Below are 23,168 nucleotides of genomic sequence, written 5' to 3'. Positions count from 1 at the left end.
TTGAGAGCTTCGCTGACGCGAGAATAAAACTCGAACGACATGTGACCGTCACACTCGCCGATCAACGATGTCGTCGCGGCATCATAGTGGAGAGTCATTCTCGTGTAACAAAATTCTCAAGCGTCGATCAAAAATACAAAACGGCTTATCGCGTGATTAAAGACGCGCAAGCATTGCTCTTGTACACGAGCGGCAGATCCTTTTATCCTCGTTTCCTTGGGGGATCCTTGAAGGCTACAGAGAGAGAGGTCCGACTTCCCCGGGTACGGCGCCTCCCTGATCGTTCTTCCACCGGCCGAGATCGTTCTATATCGGGGTGAAATGTAGAGAAAAGGCGCGGAGAGATGAGAGAATAGGGGCGGGGGGAAAAAAGATTGAGCGTATGAGGGGGATGACTGAGACTCGTCGGTATATAAATTATTTAACACTGCGAGTCAGCTGTCTCCGCCTCAGACAAAGAGAGAGGCGCTCTCCTCCCCCCTCTCGGTAAGATCGGCCGATGTGCTTGGGATGCGCTTATTTTCCTTCGTTTACCTTCAGGACTACATTGCTGGGCGGAGTATCATAGACGCCCACTTCGGACGCCATCACCATCATGTTATCCTTAGTGACGTAGAAGCGCGACGGGCGCAGGCCGTTTCTGCCAAACAAAAATTCAAAAAGGTCTTTTGTATTTCACACCACCTCTGTGCCGCGCGCTAGGTATCAGCTGACATGAGTGAACTACGCATTGCTGTTTGTTCGTTCGCTTGCCTGCCTTCCTGCTGGCTTACTCGCGTATACTTTCTCTTTCACTCTTTCTCTCTCTCTCTCTCTCTCTCATCTCTGTTTTTTTTCTTTCTCTCTTTCTCTTTCAGTCTCTTGACCTAGGCCCTATTTACCTGGGTTAACAGCACGTTGGGAGACAACGATGGACACTTAACAAATCGTAAACGGATCGATTCTCTCGCTGTACAGAGACGGGACAAGAAGGAAGTCGCGCGTAAATTATCTTAATCTCGTCCTATTTGCTTTATCTCTACAAGTTTATTTTTATTACAAATGGTTCAAATGATCAGTTCAATGATTAGGAGATAGGTATGTATATTACAAGATAAGCTAAAGAGATTGTTTAATTACAAAAACGTCAATAAACTTTGAGTTCGATATATATATATATAATTTTCTCAGTTAATTATATATATATAATTAACTGAGAAAATAAACTTTTAAAAATCACTCTTTTAAATTTTTCAAAAAAAGTCTGCGTCTTGAATCTTAAAATATTCTAGGAACTATACTCTCGGAATATGCTTAGATAACGTTCTATTATCAACTCTTATGTTAATTTTCGTTAATTCTCACGGTTGTTCTTGTCGATAATTTTTTTTTTTCCAATTGTATCGATTGTAAAATTAAAGTGATCCCTCGATTAAATAAAAAAATACTTCAAAATAACTTCAACAAAAACATATTTGGAAAGAAATATTTGTTTCTTCCGAAGAATATTTTTATCGCGTACGTTTTATTCACAACTTTACTTTGTATGAAATAAAGAATTTCATTTATGCAAGAAACACATTTTTATTTCGAGCGCTCGATTGCGCGACTTCCCTCCGTCTTGGAAATCCATGTTTACCTGGAGTATAACCGAGTCTCTACACACGTGTGTGCACCGTTCTCATATATTTCGTGAGCACCGTTAATCCTGCTGAATGCATCTTGCAAAGTGTAGGCAATATAAGCCCACGTGGCCTAGCATTCTTTCTTCGCGGCTCCCCTAACAAACGACACCGCAGAGTCCCTTCGTTCGGCTCGTTTCTCTCTTTCAATAGGATCCTTTCAACACTTTGAATACCGTTTCAATTCAATTCTTTGCGCATCTCCGTATTTATTTTTATCGAGCGATATATGTATATACTTCAAAGAGCTTTCTGATGACAAATACATATGACAAAGAAAAGTGCATTCATAGCAGTTTATATCGCTAAAATAAATAAAAAAAAAATACACACACACAATTACAAAGACTTAATATTTCTGATATAATGTAATGTAATTAATGTTTATTCTTAATCATCAATATGTATCTTAATATTTTATGGTTAAAGATTCTATTTTTTCTTTGTAAATTCTGTAACGATATATATAAATATTTCAATATATTCTTTATATTTTCCTATTAAATGTTTAGAAATATATTCACGATGTATGTTTATATATACACATTTTTTTCAAGCGATGTTGTTTGTAATGTTACTTCGCCTTTGCATGAAATTATTTCAGTGCAAAAAATTCACTCGCTTACCTCAGTGCAGCTTGCAGCAAATTTATGCAAATTCTTTTTAATCGGGAACTTTATGCAACAACGAATTAACATACACATTTACATCTTTTTCGTATTTATCGCAGCACGCAAATATCGGAATCAGATATCTTTTGACCAATAAACCAATTGTTATATATTATGTAATTTTAAACTTAACACATTCTATTGTATTAATAAAAAATAAAATAAAATACGGCATGGTCACATCACCGCGGTTGGATTCAAAGTGTTAAAGTGTCCGATGGAACCAAAGATCCAAGAGTCTGCGCAATCGCGGATCATTTGTGTGATCCGAGGAATCGCAGGATCTATATGGATAACGTGGCAAAAGAAATTACCAGACAGCACGAACGAGAGGGAACCGTGGAGCCTACGTAGAAACGAGTGTAGTAAACGATAGGTAATGAGAGATGGCAAATTTCTACCTGTCCAAGATAGCGCCGACATAGCGGCCGTCGGTGAAGGTTAGCAGTGCCGGACCGTCCCAAGGTTCCATGACGCACGCCGCCCAGTGGTAGAAGTCGCGCTTCTCGGTGGCCATTGTTACGTCGTTCTGCCATGCCTCCGGTACCATCGTCATGACAGCCTGGATTCAAATAACGACGATTTCAGAGCGTTTATTCGTGGACCGAGAAGCTTTTCGTAACGCGTGAGATTCACGATAACCCGGAAAGACTTAACGGTGATGGGCATTTAAACACGAATACGTATCTAAAGATCCGTAGCGTTCTAAATCTTGGATAACAAGTTTTTCTTTTTTCTTCTAATTTCCAAAGGGATTATCAAGAATTCATAGAATTCAAAAAAGGATAGAATATGCGAAATCAAGGATCATTGAGAAAAAATTATGATATCGAGGAAAATCCGTCGAACTTATAAGTTTGCACGGAATCAACAATTCATGCGAATAATCTTCGAAATGAACGATCCAAGAACGATCAAGAATCTAAAATTAGGGAGATCAAATTTCTGTGATATATATAATCAAGAATTTACAAAATTTAGAATATCCGAGAGATATCTTTCTATTTTTTTTTTTTTTTTCTATATATCGTAATATTTTATTATATTTCTGCATGGACCATGTTTTTCTTTGATGTGTTTTTAAAATGATAGATATTTACCTCAGGCAACGAACGTTGTCCCGCCATTACTAAGAATTCGAGCACACAATCCGCCGATCCAGAATCGGATAGATTTGGCTCAACGACCGGATAGAGCAACTTCAGCTGATCGCCGTATATCTGGCTGCTCATCACGCCTTCTCGCGCCTTCATAAAATTCACGTTGCCGCGCAGAGTGTTAATTTCGCCGTTATGAGCCAGCAATCTATGGAGAAAAATTCGCCTGTTATATCGGTACTCGTTCGTTTGCGGTTTCGAAACATCCTGCGAAAGTGTGATTACAACCTACGATAGAATGTTATTTGTCGCAATAATGGAACGGCGCGATGGAAAAGTACATTGTCCGCAAAATTTGATAAAACCGCCGCGAGTTATAGATCCTCTGTATACTATTAGGAAAATATTAGAAGCTGAAAAATCGAATGGAGGAAAATTACGAAGTGGAATAGTTAAAAAAGTTGACGTCATACCAACGCGTTCGATAAGAACGTAGTCTTTATCGATGGTCATTTAGGAATATTCTTTGTAAAAAAATAATTTATTTTCGTAGAAAACACACAGGTATGTGGAAAAAAAATCGAAAAAAATTTCAGTAACATTTCCTTCTTGTATTCAGATTAATATATAGGAATTTAACTGTTTTTTCTTAAGAGAAGAAATGTAATATTGAAATAAATTATGAAAACTATACTGTTTCGTAATTAATGATACAATCGGAAAGGTAAAGATACGGGGGCAAAAAAAAAAAAAAAAATGTGAAGAAATTTTTTATATAGCTTTATTTTTGACAAAAATTGACTTAAAATTTTGAAAACCTAATAATATAGTCACGCTTTTTTAAATGCGAGTAATTTGTTATAAACATATACATATATGTCTTCTCTCGAACTCTTTATTCACCACTAATTATGGCACACTCTATATAATTATGGAGACTGAGAAATAAAAGATAAACAATAATAATCTATTATATTATCCGCGTTTTTTTTTATCGGCTGTTATGCAGCGTTTTTTTTTTTTTTTAATCAGACTGTTACGTAACTTACCGTAGAGGATGCGCCCTTTCCCAGCTCGGAAATGTATTCGTGGAGAATCGTGTATGCACCAGCGCCAGATAAGTCTCGAACTTGGGAGACTGATATGAAGAGAAATTTATGACATTGCGTTACTTTTGATAATACGTACATTTTACATAATATCTTTAGACAAGAGTGACGCTCTCCCGGGAAAGATTTCGATAACTTTGGCGATACGATATGAGAATATTTCTTGGAAGATATTTTGAACGCTAAGATCGATGGTAAAAACAAAAAATTTACCACGACTATTTCTTTTCGACAAAGATCTCCGTATGTTATTTAAAAGTAATTTTATTGTAATTAAATTTTTTTATCAAAATAATTAGATTATTGAATTTTCCGCAATTTATTTTCAATTTTGTAATTTAACTCAAATGATTAATGTTTTTTTTTCTTTTTCTACCAAGCTGCTTATTTTCTATATAAATAATAATACCGTAATTTCAAAAAACGAAAAGCTATTGCGCTGTAAAACTTTTTGTGTTTTGTTGCAAAAAAATGGCGAAAAAAAAAATTTGTTAAATCGAATCTTCAAGCTTATCGGAACCGTGCCTTCCCCGGAGCAAAGAAAATAATGTATGAAAGAACGTGCGCTCTACCTTAAAGTCCGTGAAATACAACCATAACTGATCAGCGGTCAGCTGTCCTTTGTAGACGACCGTTTTTAGCGACAATGAGCAAATGTAGTATCGCAATCCTGGTCGCGGTATTGTATGCGACGATCTCTTCCTTAGCACGAATATCTGAGGAACGGATACGATCGAAACGTAAAAATTTAATAACTAGGAATCGATTATAAACGAGCGTTCGTTTTCACCTTGAAAAAAGGCGACTGTTTCGCGACGAATCCGAGTTCTATTCTTATAAATTGGCAAAGTCATTTAACGCCACAAATTATTTGGCTTACGAAGCTTGATGTACGCAATTTTAGATTTATTAGTTGTAATTAATTAAGCATTACAAGAGGACTTTTTTAAAATAGACATGGAAAACGATATACGAAAATATTAATCGACTAACAATCGACATATAAAATGTAATAATAATAATAATAACAATAACAATAATGAAAACGATGAAAATGACGATGATGTTTATCATTATCATTATTATTAGTATTAGAATGAAAAAAGCAAATTACCTGCCGTTTAAGCGTTTCCGTATCCTGATCGCCAGTAACGAATACTTGACGCATGTACGGTTCGCACTTCTTCGCCACTTGACCAATCTGGATCCTATCGGTGGGAACATTGCGCCAGCACAGCACCTATTACAAATCACACAATCTCGAGAATATGCCAGGAACAGAGCGTGCAAAGAACGCGGTAACTAGAATATTAAAACGGATTAATAAGTAACACAGGCGTACTCGCAAATTGCACTCCTCGGCCAGTTTCTCGAACGCCGTTTCTGCTTCCTTGTGCGTGTTCTTATCGAGGAATAAAATACCGGTCGCGTATCGTCCGAACTCGGGCAGTATGATATTTTGCTGTTCACTGCAAAACATGAAAAAATAGAATTATATTAATGTACCTAATTCGCATACCTAATTACTATAAAAATTTCTGCAGAATCAAGGATTTAGAAATTTTTCGGCATGTCGATGTGGAATTCTCTTACCGAATTTCATTGGCATAGTAATCGTGCGGGATTGCGCAAAGTACACCAGCCCCGTCACCAGTGTCGTTATCGCAAGCACACGCTCCCCTGTGATTCATACGCGCCGACAGTGTCTGAGCGTCTCGTATAATCTGAAATTCGCACACAGATAACGACATAAATAAATAAATAAATAAATAAATCCAGAGCGCGAGCGAAGCGGTCCGACAGTTTCCTTATCTTCGTACGAGTGAACGAAAGATTACGTAATTCGTGCATCAACGAGTCGTTCATCTTTCTCTCTTTTCTCTTTCTCTTTTATAAATAAATATATCCCATTCAAATTTACATTTCCGATTTTTCTAATCTTTTCTCCGTGTTTTAATTAGCGTTTTCAATTTTACAATTTAATTTTGACAGTAGAAATCTCTTTGAAAGAGACAATATAAATGTATGAAATCTAATTTGTTTTAACTTTCCATTGTTTGTATAATTACGAATTCTTCGATATATTTGTCTAATAATTTCACTGCTACATTATATATTATCGTTACGTTTTCTATACGATTAGCTCATCTTTATTGCTTATTCGAGAGCTTTCTACATGTATCTAATAAAACGATAATACGACGATATCAATATACGAACGCGCGCGCGCGTCTGTATAACGGTGTTGTAAAGATCAACTGGAAGATAGTCGATAGATATAAAAGATGTTTGTTTCTTTTTTTTTCAAATTTTATACTTAAAGTTAAATTATACGAAATTCAACGAAATCAATTCACCTTATGCGACCGTTTTCCATCAATGGCGACGATAAAACCAACGCCGCAAGCCTCTCGTTCGAGGCCAGGATCGTAAAGACCTTGCTTCGGAGGCAAGGTCCACGGCTCGGAGGTCATCGTAATCGATTGTAATCTGAAAGACGAGAAGAGAAGGATCCTCATGATACTGTTTATCACGATTTACAAATATTCCTTAACTTACGAATCGTAAAAATAGAGAGAGTTTTCGCCATCTATTTCATTAATGTATGCTTGTTGTATCGGACGTCGCAGAATTAATTCTCGATGAAATCGAGTATATTTACGTATATTGTTTTATTATTTGCGACTGTAGTGATGTAATTAAACGTATGAACAAATAAAAGAGTATAGTTAAAGTTATTTATTTAATATAGTACGCGCGCACTCTTAAATTCGATATTTGAACGATGCAATCTGGACGATTAGTTCAGATTCGATATGACATTTGATCGTTGGACAAATATACGCCGCATGTGAAAAGATACGCACTCGAAGATTATTGAGATTCAAGATTCAAGATTGAAATTTGACCAATCAGAACAAAGAAATTTTAATCCTTTTTGTTTTGATTAGTCAAATTCCAATCTTTAATCTTCAATCTTTCATTTTTAATGCGTAGTCTGATACGGGCTTAATAGTCTTTAGGGGGCCAAGATTGTGAAGGATGATTTGGGGGTGAGGGGAGGGGAAGAGCCGTCAAGGTAACGCCAGGATATTGTATTGTCGGCGTTACGTAAGCGTAACAAATGCGTGACTTTCTCGTCGTCGTCGTCGTCGTCGTCGTCGTCGTCGTCGTGACGAATCGCAATAATGATCGATGTGTGCGAACAAAACGAAGAATACGCTTTAAAGAAATCGATGTTGCGACGCGTTCACGTGCTTGTCCGATGTATCGAGCATGTAACAGAGAGGACAGGGGTGGTCAACCGCTTCTCGATAACATTCCTCATGTAAGAACATTTCTTCTTCCACGAAATTTCGAATAGATATCTATTTATATTCCTATGCCTCGTGTAATACGGAAAACTTAAAAAAAAGTATAACAACATATAGAGTGTCTGAAAATTACCATCCCTTTAAGAGCAGATTCCTTCTGAAATTAACCGACTAATTAAGTTAATGGAAATTAATTTTCAACTCCCTACAAAGTTTAATTCGTAAAAAGCGCATCTCTTTTATCGTTAACTCGGGGATTCGACATCTTTTGCTATGGATCTGCTATTATATAACAGGACATTCGATGGTTTTGCAACATTCTATATATGTATAATTATTAACAGAATTCAGTTTTTCACGTAAATATGTCTGCTCTTTTTTTCTAATTTTTTTTTCAAATTTTTCTTTCGCGTCGTCACGTGAAAATGGAAAAATTATCAGAATTTAATAATCAGTATCTAGAAATTTACGTTGCGCGATTTTTCATTTAGGAAAGAATTCTCCGATTTCATTTATTATAATCCGAAGAAGTATCTATTTAATTTTACTGACCTTCAAATTTTTCATTCTGGCAAAATATTATGACATACGCGATCTTATCGTATGTCTTAAGACCTTATCTCTCTCTCTCTCGATTAAGAGATATAATAAACGGTTTAAATCTGTCGTCAGTAATTGAAATTAATACGCAAAAAGAAATGGAGATAATTTCAACGACGAGATACCATATATCATTTAAAACGATATTTTTTTAAAAATAAAACATAATCATATCTCTCTTTTAAGTCTTCAAAATCATGCTTCCGGCAGTGAAAAGTTGCTAGAAATAATTTTCGATTCGAGATTAGTATTTCGACTTTACTTGTCGCCATTACAATAAATAGGTATAAGTATTTTATTTAATTTATTCTTCACCGTCAGCTCTCAACGATAACTGGAAAAGTAAAAGAGTACGATTAATGGTGGTACTTTCGATAGTGCACAAATACAAATATCATAAATAAATAAGTAAATAAGCGCGTGCGATTCGCGTGTTTTGCGAGGCTTTCAACGAGGAAAGCCGCGTTCAATGCCAAACGTTGGAACGAGATCGGACGTTAAGGAATTCACGTGCCGGTGAATCCGCCGAATCCGCGGCCGAAAAAATCGCCAAATTCTCGTAAAGGTTGACCATCTCTGTTGCGAGTTGCGAGCGATGCCCAGCACGTGCGATGTGCGCGATAGGAGGAAGCGAACGATCGATACGATATACATATAGGGTGTGTCGTGTGAAAGCTTCGATACGTGGGAGGTCTCGTTGGAAGGATGGATGCTGAACGTTTCCCAAGGATCGATACCGGAGGATGTGTATTAGGCGCTTTAAAACGAGAAGGAGGGGCTAGAGAGCTTGGAAAGCTGCCAAACCTACCCTTTTTTTTTGGAAATCGATAATTAGACATAGGCAGGCAGTATAATATTAAATATTTATTTTTCGGATTTTACTTTATAATAAAAAGATAAAAGTAGATCAAGTTGGAGAAAATATTGTACATACACTTTCGTATATATATCACTTTCTCTCGACACGCTCGTATCAGGTGTATAAACAAAAAATATTATTATCACATTATCTCTTTCCGGGATTAAGAGATATGTAATAGTAAGATAATCAAAGTGTTGATTTTCTCTTTATCTCACGATGTTTGTATAAATGTATGCCAAACACGTGATATAACATTGTGATGCGCGATATTAACGGATGAAAATTAGGATTATTACATCATTATATATATATATCACCTCTGATAAATTACCATAGAAGGTTCTGCGCGTGTTAAATATCCATTTCGTTTAATTACGATATTCTGACTGTAATCGATTAGCTATTAGTACAACTAATACATAATTGCATTTATAAAATATAGATTCGTGGTGGATCTTAGAGGGCTGAAAGCGTTTCCTCTAGTTTACGTGCGAGCTAGTCAAGATAAGGAATCCATGATGGTGCGATGTTCCAAAATTATCCTCGAGCTATTCCGGCCATTTCGCGACCGGAGGAAACATACTTTCGCATATTCGCGTGTTGTTATCATTGGAAATTACGTCATAGGAAATTAGAATAGGGTATTCACCGCGCACACGCGCGCGAGAAAAATACATTCGCTTTTGCATTGCATTTATTCGCTCCGTAGAAATATCGCGTATATTGTAGCAACGAAAATAGTCCGCTTCGCATCGGTCATAAATTTCTTGACAAATCTAAAGACTTAATCGAAAAGTATTAGGTGTACAACTTTGCTTCCGCCGTTTTTTTCCCGAAATTCGAGGCTTTATTGTAAAAACTGGTTATACATTTATGATTCGTTTTGAAATTGCTTGTTGAGTCACTCCCAACGATCGTGCCAATTCTTTTTGACTTTGACTCGAGTCTTCGTTAAGTAATGCCTCCAATTCTGCATCTTCGAAAACCTTCTCTCTTCCACCGCTATGCCGGTCTTCGACGTGAAAATCACCGTTCTTGAAGCGTTGAAACCACTCACGACACGTTTTTTCACTAATAGCGGCTTCACCATAAGTATTTGAGAGCATTCGATAAGCCCCAGCCGCAGATTTCTTCATATTGAAGCAGAAAATTAAAACCTCCCGCAAATGACGAGAATTTGGCTCGTAAACTGACATTTTCAATCGAGAATAACTTTATGATGCAGACACAAATCGACTAATGTTTCTATGGGGTTACGTTGACAGATGCCCAAGTTTATTGCATGACGTCTATGATCTATTTATTTCGGTCACTCCTTACCGCTAAAGCCATCTATAGGAAAACGGCGGAAGCAAAGTTGTACACCTAATATTTCGTATCGCATCTTCGAATTATCATAATTGCAGTTGTACGAATCGGAGCAAGTTTTAAACATCCCGTAATGCAATTCTTTTTACTTTGAAATTATATTATTTAAAATGTGCATACATTTTTTTTTTTTTCCCGGAAAGGAAGAGAAACACTATTTGTATTTCTTGTGTGTTTCTTCAATAAGAGCTTGTTATCAATGAAAACGGTTCTTTTTGATTATGTCTAACAATTGCTTTCTGCAAAAGAAATATTTACTTATTGTATCGATCATCTCAGAGTTTGCAATTAAAAAAAAAAAAAAAAAAAAAAAAAACGATTCGCTCTCGTATATTCTGTCACGGTAGTAAAAACGTGAAATGCATAAGAATGCATACGTTAACATATCCCTCGTACTTTAACCCGTTCGTTTTTGTTCCGAGACTCGTTTCTCGTCCCGAAGCGACGTCGACGTAAAAGAGAGGGGAAGAAGTAAAGAAGAGAAAAAAAAGTCTACGCGTGTGGGGAAGAGCGTTATACACGAGGACTGGATTTATACTGGATTATACTTATGAGAGCATTGAATACTCGGCGAGCAGCGCGTCTGTGTATACAGGGTGTCTGAAAAATATATATATATATATATATCCATCAGCCCGATTTATCGTATACGAATTCGAAATTATGTAATTATGCGTTTGAGAATCAATGTTCTTTTTTTTTTTTGAATTCTTATCATGGGTATATTTTCCGTCAAAAATGTCCTCAGTGGGTAAATAAAAATTTCGAAATTCTTCGTGTCTGAGGTGCTGGAAAAAATTTTGAATAAAAAAAATTTTTTTCAACCATCGAATATTATTTTGAACGATTGAAAAAAAGTAACTTACGATAAGAATATACTTATTCTTGATTCGTAACTTAGGCGTTGCGTATCTTAGAAAAAGTTGCATTTATATTGTAAATTTTTGACACAAATTTTGCTCGAAAGGACAAATACAAAGATTATATATTATTTCACGGTTAGTATTTTCACGAAAAGAGAAATTTAAACGACATTTCCATATCTCGAATTATGTTATCGATATTTTTACCTTAACCTTTGATAAATCTCTTCAAAATAGAGGCATGTTTTTCCTATTTCAAAGATGTCATTTGTGTAGTAAATGGGATGCCCTTGAAAATTTAAAAACAATCATATATTATATATATATTCCGATTATAAATGAATTCTTCGCGGAAAGAAGATGTTCTACCTCTCTTCCCCCAATTCGACTTCTTCGAAAGAAAAGCTCGATGTATGTTTTATCGAACTTTGACGATTTATTGCGATTAGTCGATTAGTCGACGTGGCGTGTAAGCTCGTCCTTACCGTAAAAATGAAACGTATCGATAGATGGTTCGGAAAACTGCACGTGTCCTCCTTATCGCCGATTAGCACTGCTAGGAAAGAAGAGCGTTTCTCGCACGCTGATGAAATACGCGTCGTCAATTTAGCCAATTATCGATCAATCGCAGCTTTTTATCGATGCGTTTTCTTTCCACTCGAGTTTACACTCGTAATAAGAAGCGAGTTGCGTGCAAAATGTTTCTCACACGATATACACAGATATCCCCGCGATATCCCGCGATGCGCCGTGACAGTTTTTGATCTTAAACGGAGAATAAATTTAATTCATTTCATTCGATACACATTTCGTCGATCGATCCTGTCCGAGAAAGACCGGTAGCGGGAGAAGGAGGTGCTCCGAATCCTGCGACTCTCTATTCTCTCTCGGATATAATCTCGATTCGGTATTCGGTAGAGTGGAGTAAGAGAGTAAGAGGAGAAACCCAACGCGCGCGCGCGCGGACGTATAGGGAGCGCGAGTTGGACAGGAACTGAGACCTGAGGCTACTGAGACGGCGACACTCGGATGTCGGCTAAAAACCTAAAAGCTCCTCCGCCTCCGCGCCTCTCACCGTTCCTCTTACTCCTTCCAGACGCGTTTCTCTCTCTCTCTCTCTCTCTCTCTCTCTTTCCTTTCCTCTCCGCGCGACGTCCCTCGTTCCACCATCGACGGCATCGACGAGCGTCGCGCGTCGCGCGCCGCCGCCGCCTCACCTCTTCCACTCCTATTTTCTCCCTTCTCTCTCTTCGTGTTGACGATGAGGGGGGGATCGTGATGTCGTCGATGCGGCGCTTTGCCTCTCTCAGCCTACACCCCTCATCCATAACCCGTATCGCGCATCGCACCGCGTACCGAATGTTCCGATTCCGACGCGTCTCGACTCTTGACGCATGAGAATCGAAGAGCACGAGGCCCGTGTCCGCGATCGCGATACGAATCGCGAACGAAGCACGTTTTTTACGCCTTTTTGCGAAGCGCAAACGAATCTCGCACGGAGAGACTCGTTTTACTCTCCCTCTTGTATTTTTTTCCAAAACGACCTTATTATTCTTGAAAGTATTTAGCTGTAAATTGCGCACAATTTCGAGCGATTCATTACAGATACGATTCTTCTAACGACGTATGACTAATCGTTATAATACTCGCGGCGGATAGTCCTAATCGCGTTAATCGAAGCTAATTGAATTTATTTCTTCATCCCGAATTTTTATACCTTTCCAGCGTGTTTCGCTTCGAAATTCGAAGCGAATCAATTTTGGAGCAAACGCGTCGCGAAACGCCAGATGTCTTGAAACGATTCGGAAGGATTCTCTCTCTCTCTCTCTCTCTCTCTCTTTCGAATATTTGAAGAATTTGATCTCATCTGGAACGCATAATTTTTAAACGCACTCTAATAAAATTTTCAACATATTGTTCGTATTAATTACGCTCCTTTCTATTGTAGTTGCTTCGAAATGAATATCCACGTTATATCCGAAATGAGATTAATTTTTAAGAATTTTATTTCGTACCGTTCCGAGAATTCCATGTCAAGTTTTTTTTCGTTACAGATACGTCGTTTCAAGGTTTCGTTTTATTTTCAAGCTAATTGTTTTGTTCATCGCACGAATGGAGCACGACACATGGCATCTTTAAACAGAATTAAACTTATCGTGTGCGAATGTCCTCTACGTTTTTAACACAACGCTGTAGTCTCTGTCATTCTTGATAATTCTATAGCGATTATGTAAATACGAAAATACGAAAAACACCATTTTAATTTAAATGATCTACTACGTTCTTTTTATTAGGATGCGAATAATTCAATTGTAATATTCGTAATACGCATACACAGTTTTCGAACAATGACTTAATATTTCGCAACTTGTATTATACAATGCCTTATTTACAGTTCGTTATAATTAATCAATTTAGGTCATAGGAAAATTAGATAATCCATGTATGTCAATAATGTATCGAGAGTATTATGTAATGTTTTGAATATATCGTGATCATCATGAGCGTTCGATCGATATATTCCAACGAACATAGTATAGATGCCGATATACGCGGATAATGAAGGTGAAAGAAATAAGAAACCATGTTCGATAACTTTGATAATCGGCATCTGACACAAGCGCGTTACGTTTACCAGAATCAAAGAATGCGTGAATTCTCTTCTCGAGATCTCGAAACAGTCTTATCGATGAATACGACGCGTTTATTCCTTAAGAATTATTTCAAGGCTTTCGTTTGTATCCTAATTTACAGCGCTATAGGGTGTATAATAAATCCATATTGAAGTTTATTTGTGTCTGGCATTTAGTATCGCGTATCTCGCTGCTTGGTTGGAATTGCATCGACAACTGTCAAAGTTGCCCCTCCCCCTCCCTCCATACCATATTATCGTTGTCGTAACTGTATGTCGTTTTTGCGCTTTTCCATTCTGTCAATAAAAATTGCACGTATTGCGAAATATCACACTTTCTGGACAATCTCTTTGCACTCGTTCAACGAATGGCGCTGATCTCGCGTATCGTGAATCTGAATTTTTCACATTATCGCATACAATCCATTTTGCGATAATTGCGATAAAAGAAACATCTAATCCGTGTGAAAGGGAAATTTTGTTTTTATTTACTCTCTCTCTCTCTCTCTCTCTCTCTCTCTCTCTCTCTGTCTGGTAAAATGGTAAAATGGTAAATTTTATGCCGTTGTTAATTAAAGAAGAGATTGATGATGCAAATTATGCAATGTAAATTTCAAGAAATGATAAATATTTGTCAACTGATTTCACTTGGACAGATTTGAGTTGAATTATAGCTATGCTTGTGCGTTTACATATCAAGATATTTGATGCTGAAATTTTCAAAAACTCGAAAAATATTACGACATTCGAAAAAAGTTATTTTATTTTCAATTAAAGAAGATATCGTCCATAACATCAAATTATGCACCTATTATTAAGTATATAAAAAAAATTATCCAAGTAAATGCGCGAACGAAGGCTAATAATTAATTCCGAGCCTATCAGAAATATTTTAAAAAGCCGCAAGAAATGTATTTGTATTCAAGTGTAAAGAAAGTATATAATAGTGTTGACGGTAATAATTAATAGGCATTACACGTTACATCGATTTGTTATTATTCGGTGATTGATTAATTAAATCGGACGCCGTTCGCATTTATCCCGCAACACTCGTCAGAATGAAAATGATTAAACCTGATGTTTAATAATATAACGCGGCTATCAAGAAAAACTATCTGTCATGAAAGAATTATATATCTCAGAGCTCGTATATTCGAAGTAAATCTCGCGGCCTGTCACGAATCGATGCAAGTCTATACATATACAGAATATGTATGCGTGTACAACGTGTGTCCTAAATATACTTGTGATAATTTGTCTACGATTTTCAATAATAGCGATAATTTCTCGATAATATCTCATGATAAAGAAATTTACTTTGTCTTTCATTTTCTACTTCACCTACTTTTGATTCGCTCAATTCTCTCGGTAAACAGAGTATTTTTTTTTTTTTTTTTTTTTTTTTTTTGTTAAACTGATAATCATTGTACACAATCCGGTTTTTTTTCTAAACATTGATATATTTGAAAAAGTAATTTTTATTTCTCAAAGATATCGAGTGTCCTATTTCTATCGGATATCGTCGCAAGCTATGTGAAGAATGCAATCAGCTTCGTCATGCTTCGTTTGACGCAAGACGTGATACGCGAACTTTGCACGATCGATAATGTGATTAACGAAGACGAGGATGAAGAAGCGAAGAGAAACGAAACGAAACGAAAGAGATAGAGAGAGAGAGAGAGAGAAGAAGAAAGCGACGGATCGTTAGATTTTACTGCGTAATTGACACGTTAACGTTTGCGATAGAAAAAAAAAAAAAGAAAAAATAAGTTATCGAACGACTATGTAAGTAAGATTGTGCAAATGCGTAAGATGTGTAAGCGCATCGATAACGAATACAGTTAGAAAAAATGCGCGATTACTCTATATTTAGAATTACTGCGCGCATACGACGAAAGGAAAATTGCAGAGGCAGAGAAAGATAGCGCGTGCCTGAAAAAAATGCGGCATGTGCTATGAATTCTATTCGAAATAAGGACAAGTCGTCGTATAAAATGATGTCGACTACTTTGCATAGAAATATGACGGGCAAGGAAAACATAGCCATCTCAGATGTACGTACAAATGTACATGGAATGTCTATCGACTACGTATTTTTAACGAACTTATCGTGTATTAGGTGTACAACTTTGCTTCCGCCGTTTTCCTATAGATGGCTTTAGCGATAAGTAGTGGTCGAAATAAATAGATCATAGACGTCATGAAATAAACTTGGGCATCTGTCAACGTAACCCCATAGAAACATTAGTCGATTTGTGTCTGCATCATAAAGTTATTCTCGATTGAAAATGTTAGTTTACGAGCCAAATTCTCGTCATTTGCGGAAGGTTTTAATTTTCTGCTTCAATATGAAGAAATCTGCGGCTGAGGCTCATCGAATGCTCTCAAATACCTATGGTGAAGCCGCTATTAGTGAAAGAACGTGTCGTGAGTGGTTTCAACGCTTCAAGAACGGTGATTTTCACGTCGAAGACCGGCATAGCGGTGGAAGAGAGAAGGTTTTCGAAGATGCAGAATTGGAGGCATTACTTAATGAAGACTCGAGTCAAAGTCAAAAAGAGGGAGAAAGTAGTGGCCAGCGATGGACAATACTTTGAATCATAAATGTGTAACCAGTTTTTTACAATAAAGCCTCGAATTTCGGAAAAAGAACGGCGGAAGCAAAGTTGTACACCTAATATATCGACAAGATCCAGATTAATAATAGATCCGATTCGCAATAAAAAGATCAAAATATTCGAAATCATGATCAATGACATTTGATACTTTGTTCTAATATTGTCATTAAAGAATTATGAAATCCAATAAGACTAAATGATTATATGAATTTCAGTTGCATTTGGCCATTCTATTATTTTCACTTTTAATCTCTTCCATCACTTGTGATAATTTTAATATCACTTATTTTTAATTTCAATTAATTAATAGCACCTTTATACGTAGTACATTCTAACGTAAAAAATAATGTGGGAAAATAATTTTGAGCGTTTTGAATATAAATTGTTTCGCGGAAATTTTATTATTGTATTTCTCGATAGTGGAAAATTTAAGTTTGTTTAGAGAAACGGGAATTTATCGCTGTCAATTTATCGATGTTTCTGCATAAAAAATAATTAAACGAATAAAAAAAAATGAAATTGATGTTGCGGGGACTCGTACAAGGAGAAAATACTGAAATTTATCATGGACGCTCAAAATTTAGACTTTTAGACGAGAAAGATTATATCGCGCTGATATAGAAATTTTATTACTCCGTTATGTTGTATGTACGAAAAAGAAAAGGGTCGTAAAGTCCCTTTGGCTTTACGAAATCAATGTCCCCCGCGCGATAGCTTCGGATAATTGACTCGTTGTCGCGGATAGAATCCTAGAATGAATGAACGAAATTGCATTTGACGCATCAATGTCACGCATCTTTAATTACAGAAAAGTTGCGTGTCATTTTGTCGCAAGATGGATTGTGCCATACAAAGTAATGCGTATGGTAACGAGATTTACGCAATTCGGCATTTGGCCGGAGCTTTCTTTATTTCGGAGCGACGAAGCTCTTTGCTCTTCACTTTACTAAAGACGAGGACGTGGACCGGGGAAAACGAAAACGGAGCGCATTTTAATCATTTCTTCGTAATGATATGTACATACGTAATACACACGTAAAACGTAAATGATATAACGGAGATAGAGGAGATAGAGAGTATCGGGAAGTGCGAGGGGAGAGTCAACTTCCGCGCGCTCCCATCAATCGTATTTGAAAATATTATTCGAGTTATCTCGTGCGGCGTCTGAGAAGCGAAGCGAGGGAGTCATTATCGTCAAGGTCGGCGGCGTCTCGAATATCAATCGACGGATTCTGGGAGAGGAAAGATTCCACGCGTTATCGCGCGCGAGTTAAGATCGCGTCGCGATTCGCGTATTTCCGTTATCGGCGACAGAAACATACGGCGAGCGCATGATTCGCACGAGAGATGTATAAACTTGGCGCGTTCGATAACAAATTCCGCCAATCTCCTTTCCTCTTGTCTCTCTCCTTCCAAGTATCGCCGTCTCATCGAAAATGATTCGCTTTCTTTTGATGACGGCACTTTATCGGACGTATACGATAGAATAAATTTTAGGATAATCGAAAAAAATTAAATTAATTTTTATACAAATATCAGTCACTTCCCCTGAAGGGTTAAATATAATAAAATACTAACAATAAGATACATATATATATATTTCGCTCCATAAGAAGGAAAGTAATTGCACCAAAAAAAAAAAAAAAAAAAAGGTACATATAACGTGTATATATAACGTATTTAAAAAATTGTATGTGGTGTGATTACACACAATAGATGATATATTAATAATGTATAAAGAGGAAAAATATTAGATAGCGGAAAAAGAGTGTAGATTATTTAACCACACAGTTTCTACTCTGCCATTAAAATGACTTAATGTCAAAAATGTAATTGAAAGTGGCAACGATCAGAATCTTTTATTATTTATTTATAAATAAGTTATATCGGGCGCGATATAATAATATCACCCGCTAAGCATTCCACTTTTGATACATCGGACATCAGAAATAGGATAGGTAGTTTCGGATGACGGTTATATAGCACGATAAGCTCTCTGTATTCGCATTGTATTAAAGGTTTACGAATGATTATCGCGCTTTCGTAGCAAAACATTTCTGCGAGATGATCGATAACGCCGTCGACAGTCTCGCTCCGCAGTTGCGTCTACTTTTTTTTTTTTATCTACCAGCATTCTTTGATATAATTATCGGTATCTTTTTACCTAATTATGCTATTGCGCGAAATTATAAAACGCGTCTAAAGAATTTTCTTAATGCGCCGTATTAATTAACTATCGTGTAAAACGAAGCTGTTGGAAAGAAGAAAAGACAGAGGCGAAGGATCGTGAACCGAATCGCGATTCGTGACGACATTGCGTCGAAATGTATATGAAACGCGTTCGAAAAGAGTTATGCAGATTTTTATAAACTTAAAAGTCAAAAAACATTTCTATTATACTTTCTATGAGAGAATATAAATATTTCGTTAAAAACGTCAAACACTCCTTTAAAATCGGCAACTTGATTATTTTCGTATATTTCGCTTTTTTTTTTTTTTTTTTTCACGGAATGTTTCTAGGCTCGCGACTAGATACACGCGCCGAGAAGTACATATATAATCTTATTAAAATGCACATACCGCTATTAATAAAATTTTCATACGACCAGACATACGGCTGGTTCGTGCCATTCCGGTCTACCGGGTCGGTAAGACTTAAAGGAGAGCGAACGATATCGCGCGGAATGCATGAATCGATATTGCGGAATAAAGCGAGTGTGTCGGCCGATGAACTGGCCCGTGTCCAATCGAGAGAAAACTTGACTTCTCGTTGGCGATAAATACGCATGTGGAAAGAGCACAAATATATAATAGAGGGATCGATTATCGATTAACTTAAAAATTAATTAGAGAGTATCAGCTGAATGAGTAAACATTTGACTGTAAAAAAATTGCTCGACAATAATTTTATTCAACTTCCTTTTCTGAATTTTATATTTAACGTTTAATTAATTATTATCATTAGAAATTATAATAATTATAAAATAAACGTAAGGATGAAAAATAAAAAAATTAAATCGAACAAAATTATTGTCAAGCTACTAAAAATTGTCAAACTTTTTATTAACTCGATTAAATCCTGATTAGTATTTAATCATGCCGTACATATATCGGTTAATTCATTCTGATTAGTAATATAAATGAGTTTTGCATGAGCGTAGAGACCACGTGTTATACCACATTTACCGATTTACGATTTGTCTTTTCTAATTCTCGATTAGTTATTGGCCCGAAAATAATAACCAGAATAATTCGGGCTAGGCACAAACTAGTTATCGTTTATCGATTCGTTTACTGGCCTGACTAATTTCTAGGTAATCTTTCAGAAAATCCTTTTTTAACAGCGCATCATTTATTATAAAGTAAAATTATTCGTCTACTGATTATAGTAGCTAGCCATCTAAATGTTTGCGATTTATCTAAACAGAATTTTTTTAACCAGTCGTAAAACTTCAGTTACTGTCCGATAAATCCAAAATAGTAAAAACTAGCTGGTTGAATTTTTTTCTATTCGAATAATTTTTATCTCTAACACGCGCGCGGATAAGCTGGCAGGGATACGACCTGCGAGAGGATTCGATAATCCCCTCCCTTTACTCCTCTAACAATCGTAACTTATCGTTGACATTGATGCAACTTGCATTCATTGTCAGCTGCACTCAGTTTCGTTCATTCTCTTTGAATGAGTATTTATTCTTTGAGCGAAAATCAATAATTCGCCCGGTTGTTGGTCTTACAAATCTTTTATGTAACATAGAGATAAATTATGTTCTTCCCGATGCACGCGTTTCCTTCTCATTGTTATGCGACGTCTACAATAAAGATTTTAAGCCCTAAGCCTTAAGAAATTGACCAATCACAGTCAAGTATGAGAAGAATACTCAATTTCTTAAGGCTTAGGGCGTAAAATCTTATTGTAGACGCCGCTTAAGTGTACGATATAATTAAATATTTTAAACCGACTTGTATCGATTGCCGATAATGAAGACAAATTGCGTAAAAGATATACAATTGCGATTTTTTAATTTTCATTCCGCAAGTTTTACGTTGAAAGCATTGTACAATTTACAAAATGGGGAAATCACTCTCCGATCTATATCAGTTTTTTAATTTTTGAAATTAACACGATTACTCTTTTCTCCGTTGCCATTGAAAATTCACAAATGACATTTTACGCCAATCTAGTCTCTTGAAAAATGGTATTAATATTTAATGACGGTAAAAATCGATCGAAAGGACAAGTCGGAAATTACATTCATATATCAAAGGTAAATGTCAAACCTTACGACGCTGCCTGCGTCATAATGCTGCGTGACGAAATGGTCGGATGAGCCTGTCCATTGTAACGAAAAACTCATTATTGATAGAGACTTGAGTTTTTCCGTCATATCCATAGAAATCGATTTAAAAACCTAATCTTCGAGGCTTATATTTTGAATCTTTCGTCTTCCGCATTTCGAATAGATTATTTTGCCGATTTCCGTCTCGAGTGTGATATTAAATTATCATAAATCAATTTTGCGTACCCTATTACGAGCCTAAGGATGCGACAAAACTTGTTTCCGTCATAATATTGTCCATAATATTTGCGAGAAATAATCCGAAAAAAAAAAATCTCGAGGGAAACCCGCAGCCCTCCTTCCTTCCAAATATCTTACCTCTCTCGTTTTCGCGATCTCTTGGCCGGTTGTTTATCTTTCCGTGTTTTGGGTTAGGGGAGTAAAGTGTCGCGATTCGCTCGCGTTACAAGAATAAGAACGTCCCGGGCCCTGGATTTACCCGCGTCACGTCGTCGAGAATCGATTATGAGCGTGCTGCCGCGTGCTGTCGCGTGCTCCGTGCCTCCGTGCCTCCGTGCTCCGTGCTCCGTGCTCCGTGCTCCGTGCTCCGTGTTCCGTGCTCCGTGTTCCGTTTTACCTTCGCACGCCGCGCCGCACTTTGATTTTCGCGGGCCAAAAAGCAGCCAAGAAGAAATCGCCAAATCGCGTTCTCTCCGAGAGACGTTCGCTACCTTCTTCCGGTGGCTTTTTTTCGCTGCTTCGAATCCAAGATCCCTCGTATCTCGTACCGGCTCGTTGTATCACCGATGAACGTGACGCGCGCTCTCCCGGCTAACTCTGTCGTAACTGGCGCCACACTGGCGCCACACTGGCGCCACTAGCGGATTTTTACTGACAACCGATGACGACACGACTACCAACGTCATGTACGATATATTGTGCGTTACGAGACCGCGGACGATCATGGACGTAACTAGAGTAATGCAAAAGCGTTCTCAACTGGCGTCCATCTTTTTCCGTTATAATTTTTCGCCTTCTTATACATAAACTCGTTGCTTATTAGCAACATATATAATTACCATTCTTAGTCAATCAAGGATTTAAATTCGATTCTCGATAAAAATGCCGCAAAATTGATGATTTTTAACTTACAAATAACGATATAAATGAAATTTTTTTTTCGCAAAATCTTTCAAAAGTCCATCGAATCGTGGATGATTCAAATATAAAGAAATGAAAAAAAAAGATTTGTGATATGCTCTTACGAGTAAAATACAACGAAATAATAATTATTACGAATTATTCCGAGATGCTCGCTCTCCGAAAGAATATTTATAATTTGTATATTTCAAACGTTTTATATTTCTCCGCTTTTGGATCGAAGATTTGTCATAGCGACTTTTAAATAAAACAATTGACTTTCCGAGCGATCTGCGCACGCGGTGAATCATCATTGGTCCAAAAGTTGTTCGCGAATCGTGATATGAAAACGCGGCGTTACGCGCACGTATATTGTAATGTAATTCTACATCTTTATATTACAAAATCTCAGTTTGAGGAGCGATTTTATTAAATTATCCGTAGCTGAATACCGCAAAAAATTGCAAAGAAACAATGATATCCAATTTATTTCCAAATTTGACGAGAAATTAGCAATTTATCGCATTGCTAGCAAATATATACATACACACGCGCAAAATTGTGTGTATATAAAAAGATATATATATATATATATATATATATATAATTTTGAAAAATACATACAAGAATTATAAAATTCATAAAGATGTAAAATTTGTAAAGATCCAAAAATAAGGATCTTAAGATCGTTGGGAATTACAAACTGCTATTACAAACGGAGAATTAAAAGAAATCCGAATATCCCGGAGACGTCTTCCTAAGTGCGAATCGTAGGGAAAGGCGCTAGATACGGCAATGCGATTCTAATCATAACGGCGCATGCGCCGCAGGAGTTGCCTTATCAATCGAGATGACGTTCCGGCTCGTCTCTCGTCTTGACTAACAATAAGTCCAAAGTCCAAGCCGGGGCCGGGACCTGGGACCTCGTTTTGCCGTTCGTGGTGTTCTGGTCT

The 23,168-nt window shown here is 36.8% G+C and overlaps 1 protein-coding gene across 4 annotated transcripts in view; it reads right to left on the bottom strand.

Annotated features, from left to right (window-relative positions):
• The window catches only part of LOC138937106 (uncharacterized), a 34,965-nt gene extending 13,075 nt beyond the window's left edge, over positions 1-21,890 (bottom strand). Inside the window, exons 1-10 of one of the 4 annotated variants that reach the window (XM_070303055.1) lie at positions 21,807-21,890; positions 6,896-7,028; positions 6,132-6,262; positions 5,881-6,007; positions 5,653-5,778; positions 5,111-5,254; positions 4,479-4,567; positions 3,433-3,637; positions 2,734-2,894; positions 535-640 (exon numbers count right to left, since the gene is read on the bottom strand). In XM_070303055.1, the coding sequence (XP_070159156.1) occupies positions 535-640; positions 2,734-2,894; positions 3,433-3,637; positions 4,479-4,567; positions 5,111-5,254; positions 5,653-5,778; positions 5,881-6,007; positions 6,132-6,262; positions 6,896-7,012 (1,206 nt within the window). In that variant the 5' untranslated portion in view covers positions 7,013-7,028; positions 21,807-21,890. Of the gene's footprint in view, positions 1-534; positions 641-2,733; positions 2,895-3,432; positions 3,638-4,478; positions 4,568-5,110; positions 5,255-5,652; positions 5,779-5,880; positions 6,008-6,131; positions 6,263-6,895; positions 7,029-12,030; positions 12,564-21,453 lie in introns of those variants that run through there. The other 3 variants (XM_070303048.1, XM_070303038.1, XM_070303061.1) reach the window with 3 other exon arrangements.
• Between the last annotated feature and the right edge of the window lie 1,278 nt (positions 21,891-23,168).

The sequence above is a fragment of the Polyergus mexicanus genome, unplaced genomic scaffold (assembly GCF_030449975.1).
Source record: "Polyergus mexicanus isolate NDT 795.1 unplaced genomic scaffold, iyPolMexi1.0 SCAF_1, whole genome shotgun sequence".
In the NCBI taxonomy this organism is placed as follows: Eukaryota; Metazoa; Arthropoda; class Insecta; order Hymenoptera; family Formicidae; genus Polyergus; species Polyergus mexicanus.
Note: the sequence above shows the minus strand (reverse complement) of the source record. Positions and strands in the feature narration are given on the sequence as shown.